Raw genomic sequence first — 4,889 nt, 5'->3', positions numbered from 1 at the left:
TTTTATAGCTGCAACTGTGTGTATCTGTTAGACGCGTGTTTGATGCTTGTTGAACGGGGATGTATGGAAGATGCCTCTCGTTAAATACTCAGTCCAATGCATGCATTGATATAAAGAAACAAATTGCGACATATGACCAATTAGTGTATTGTTCTCGCAAAGGCAAGAAAAAATCGTAGCTTCTCGAAACGATTCTACAGAACTACACAAACCATGAAACCTTTTCAGGGTCCCCAGAACTTTGTACTAAAGAGTTATTTATGAAATTTCGACGTATTTGCTAATAATATCCGAAATGATAAACCAACAAATTAAAATAAAAGATTGCGTAGTCCTACGTCCTAAGCGGTCGTGTCTCGGATACAACACCTTGTTTATTTTTCTAGAATGTTCAATGGATAAGCATAGGAATAAGATATAGGAATGTGTGTTAAAGATCAATTTCGCTAGCGCACACATCAAATGGACTAACAATACTTGTCACTATGTAATTGTAGATCATATGGGAATTTAATTTTCCGAATTTTCCCTTTTTCCTTCGGAGTTTTTCGAAAATTTTCAATTGTCATGTTTGGTTGGAATATTTTTGGTTGAACTATGTGTAATATTTTTTTAGAACCCTCTCTCCATTTCAGAGGAGGGAGGGGTGTCATACCATTATAGAAACATTTCTCATACCCAAAAACCCTCACATCCCAAATTGTGCTTGATTAGTTCTCGAATTATGCAGAAGTTTGTGTTTCGTTTGTATGGCAGACCCCCCCCTCCTTAGAGAGGGGGGAGGAGTGTCTAACCACCATAGAAATATTTATTGCATCCTAAAACCTCCACCTTCCAAATTTGGTTTCGTTTGCTTAATAAATTCTCGAGTAATTCAGAAATTTGTGTTTCATTTGTATGGCAGCCCCCCCTTAGAGAAGAGGGAGGAGTGTCTAATTACAATGGAAACATTCATTGCACCGTAAAACCTGCATATAGCTAATTTGGTTTCGTTTGCTTGATTAATTCTCGAGTAATGCAGAAATTTGGGTTTCATTTGTATGGCAGCCCTTCCTTAGAGAAGGGGGTGGAGAGTCTAACTACCATTGAAACATTTATTGCACCCTAAAACCTCCATATGCAAATTTTGGTTTCATTTGCTTGATTAATTCTCGAGTAATGCAGAAATTTGTGTTTCATTTGTATGACAGAACCCCCCCCCCCTTAGAGAGGGGGGAGGAGAGTCTAACCACCATAGAAACATTTATTGCACCTTTAACCTTAACATGCCAAATTTGGTTTCATTTGCTTGATTAATTCCCGAGTAATGTAGAAATTTGTGTTCAATTTGTCTGGCAGCCCCCCTTCAGAGAGGGAGGAGGGGTCTCAAACTATCACGTAAACCTTCCCTGGCCCTAAAAAACCCTACATACCAATTTTCATGTTGATCGGTTCAGTAGCTTCCGAGTCCATAAGAATCAGACAAACAGACAGACAGACAGATATCGATTTCGGTTCAATCGCAGAACTCGCCATTGGTTGATCTTTCAATTGACCCTTTACAATTTATTTTTATTATATTTCTCCTATTACTTCTAGCAAAACTCGTCATTATAATATAAATTTATTTTCAGATATAATTTTCGCTCAACATTGATTCGTTCCTCGGGTTTTGCGCTTACCAAAACATTTGGCCTTACATTTTTATTTATATAGATAGATAGATAGAACATGAAGGAGAGCGTGATTTCATCTGAAAAATTATTACAGAACATATGGGAATCCAATTTGTCGAATTTTTTGGCCTTCCTTCAGAGTTTTCCAAAAAAAAATCAGACTTGTTTTCTTCGTTATATTGATCTACAGGAAGAAACGAATACCACAAAATGAACACGGCTCAAATCAGACCATCCCTTCTTCGGGTTTTGCGCTTACCAACACATTTGGCTTTTCATTTTTATTTATATAGACTAGTTTAGATTCTTTATATCAAATAACATGCCTAGAATGTATTATGATTGGCATGCTCTAGAAATCGCGGGACCACAGTACGAGTAGTAAAAAAAATCTTTGACGAAAAATACCCAGGTCAGAACCACAATCGAATTCGAACCCCCGGCGTGATGCTAACCACTCGGCCAAGGCAGCATCACAATCAACTAAAATTTTTATTTATTTGTGATTTTTTTTCCGAAAAACAACGAGGACAAACCGTCATCTGTTGGTCTCGTTCATTTTCAAAACTATGAATACGTTATCACAACGATACTCAGTATCAACCTCGTTATCACGAGAGCCATACTCGCGAACAATTGACCGAAATCTAATCAACTCTTCTGTCGTAGCTGCAGCGAGCTTTATCAATCATACGTATTTCAAGTCTCACACCGAATCGCGAACTACGCAACTCCCAATCATTAGTCGTAGTTCGACGATGGAGGTGAATCTACTTTATTTGGCGACCGCTGTCGCTATTCTCGCGTACATCTACCGTTTGTTGACCAAGGACCATGATTACTTCCGCGGAAAACCAATCCCTTCATTGGCGGCTAAGCCACTGCTCGGCAGCACCGCAGCTCTGGTGCTGAAAAAATCATCATTCAGCGATCTGGTGAAAACGTTCTACGATAAATTTCCCGGAGTGAAGTAGATGTTCATAGTTCCGTAGTTAAAGATCGACTCAAAGTTTTGAATATTTTCTGTTCCAGGGTGTTTGGTCTGTTCGATTCCATGACACGCATATTTGTGGTTCGTGACCTCGAGCTGATCAAAAAGATCGCGGTGAAGGATTTTGAGTACTTCATCGATCGGCGAACGTTTTTTAGCGAAGGTGACGATGACAACGAAAATTTACTCTTCAGCAAAACTCTCGTGGGTATGCGTGGTCAAAAGTGGCGTGATATGAGGGCCACGCTTAGTCCCGCGTTTACCGGAAGCAAGATGCGGACGATGTTTGAGCTGATGGTGAAATACAGTCATGGGATGATTGATATTTTGAGGAAAGAAGCGGCCGGAATGGGACACATCGAGCACGAAGTGAAGGATTTGTACTCACGAATTGCGAACGATATTATCGCGACGTGTGCATTCGGATTGCAGGTGGAGTCTTTGGAGAGTCGCGAGAATGAGTTCTATGTGATGGGCAAGCAAATGATGAGTTTCAACAGGATTATCGTGTTTCTGCGAATGATGGCAATTAGAATTTTTCCTAAAATTACTGCGCGGCTGAGCATCGATATTATCGACAGGGAACATATTCGGTACTTTTGCAAGATTATCAGGGATGCGGTGCGAACGCGGGAGGCCCACGGAATCGTGCGACCAGATATGATTCATCTGTTGACGCAGGCGAGAAAGGGTATATTGAGGCATCCACATGAGGAAACGGATATTGCCGAGGGGTTCGCGACGGTTAATGAATCGGATGCTACAAAGGTCTCCTCGTACAAAACGATGACCGAAATCGAGCTCATCGCGCAATGTATGATATTCTTCTTCGCTGGATTCGACACCGTGTCCACGGGGATGATGTTTATGTCATACGAATTGGCTCTCAATCCAGACATCCAACAGAAACTCTACGAAGAAATTCAGGAAACGAACACACGGCTGCAGGGCGAATCATTATCGTACGATGTTCTGCAGAAAATGAAATATTTGGATATGGTCGTGTCGGAGACCTTAAGGTTGTGGCCGGTACCGGCCGTCGATCGACAATGCGTTCGCGATTACACGTTAGATGATGGCGAGGGACTCAAGTTCACCATTGACGAAGGTGCGTGCGTGTGGATTCCGGTATACGGAATTCATCGGGATCCCAAGTACTACCCAAATCCGAACAAATTCGATCCGGAACGATTCAACGACACCAACCGGGCCAACATCAACATGGACGCATATTTGCCATTCGGTGTCGGACCAAGAAACTGCATCGGATCGAGGTTCGCACTGATGGAAATGAAAGTGATCATGTATCAGCTGCTATTGCATTTTAGCCTTGAACGAACCGAGCAAACGCAAGTACCGATCCAGCTACTCAAGGGATTGCTGGGACTGGCCAGCGAGAAAGGGGTGCATCTACGATTGAAGTTGAGACAATGATGGATTTATTGTTTATAATTTTGAAATATTTGTAAAAACAGTACTTACTAACAACATTTCGTTGTTTTGGATTGTTCCAATCGGGTTGTTATCGGGTGTTGATAAACTCAACTGTATTTTCCTAACTTAGAATTAAGGAAGAAATAATTTGTTATTTAAAATTAGGAAATACAGTAAAACCTGTTTTTGTGCGAATTTTTTTGTGCGTTTTTCTGTTCTTGTGTGGTTTTTTATGTGCGATATATGAAAAGAAGCATATTTGACGAAGTTATCATCCATTTAGTTTTTTTCGATGGTTTATATGCATTTCAGTGCGAAAGAAAGCAAATTTGTGCCTCAATTATTCACTTCTCAAATCATTCCCCTTCTCCCATCAAATGCCCTAAGTTTTTCTAAGTTTTTGCATGACATGATATCTAACAGCATCACGTTTCGGCATGCAACTAGAAGCACAAAACAGCCACGTGCAACCGAAGAGGCAGGGAAACAAAAGGAAATTGAACGGATTTGAGTTATTTTCTGGGGGGAAACTTTTTTTATGCGGTCCCTATCTACCGCACGAAAAAAAGTTTTTTTTTCAAAATTCAAAAAGTGCAACAGAAAAAGAGTGGCTTTTCTCCGGGTAAACATACTAAATGGTTTGCTTATGAGCCATTGATTTTTTCACTGGACGTGGACGTACCCAAATCAACAATATCAACTGCTGGGAGTGACGAAGAGAACTTTGAGGTGAGTTTTGGTTTGAGTGGAAATAAGTGTGAGTTTGTTTATTTTGGAATTCTGAAACATATATTTGAAAAACGTTAAAA

At 40.4% G+C, this 4,889-nt stretch overlaps 1 protein-coding gene across 1 annotated transcript; it reads left to right on the top strand.

Moving 5' to 3' along the window:
• The first annotated feature begins 2,365 nt into the window (after positions 1-2,365).
• LOC129767405 (probable cytochrome P450 9f2) lies at positions 2,366-4,275 on the top strand. The gene is made up of 2 exons (XM_055768270.1): positions 2,366-2,625; positions 2,688-4,275. The coding sequence occupies exons 1-2, from the start codon at positions 2,414-2,416 to the stop codon at positions 4,078-4,080; spliced, it is 1,605 nt and encodes a 534-aa protein (XP_055624245.1). The 5' UTR covers positions 2,366-2,413; the 3' UTR covers positions 4,081-4,275.
• Positions 4,276-4,889: the final 614 nt, after the last annotated feature.

This window comes from Toxorhynchites rutilus, chromosome 2, assembly GCF_029784135.1.
Source record: "Toxorhynchites rutilus septentrionalis strain SRP chromosome 2, ASM2978413v1, whole genome shotgun sequence".
In the NCBI taxonomy this organism is placed as follows: Eukaryota; Metazoa; Arthropoda; class Insecta; order Diptera; family Culicidae; genus Toxorhynchites; species Toxorhynchites rutilus.
This window is presented reverse-complemented; position numbering and strand designations above follow the sequence as displayed.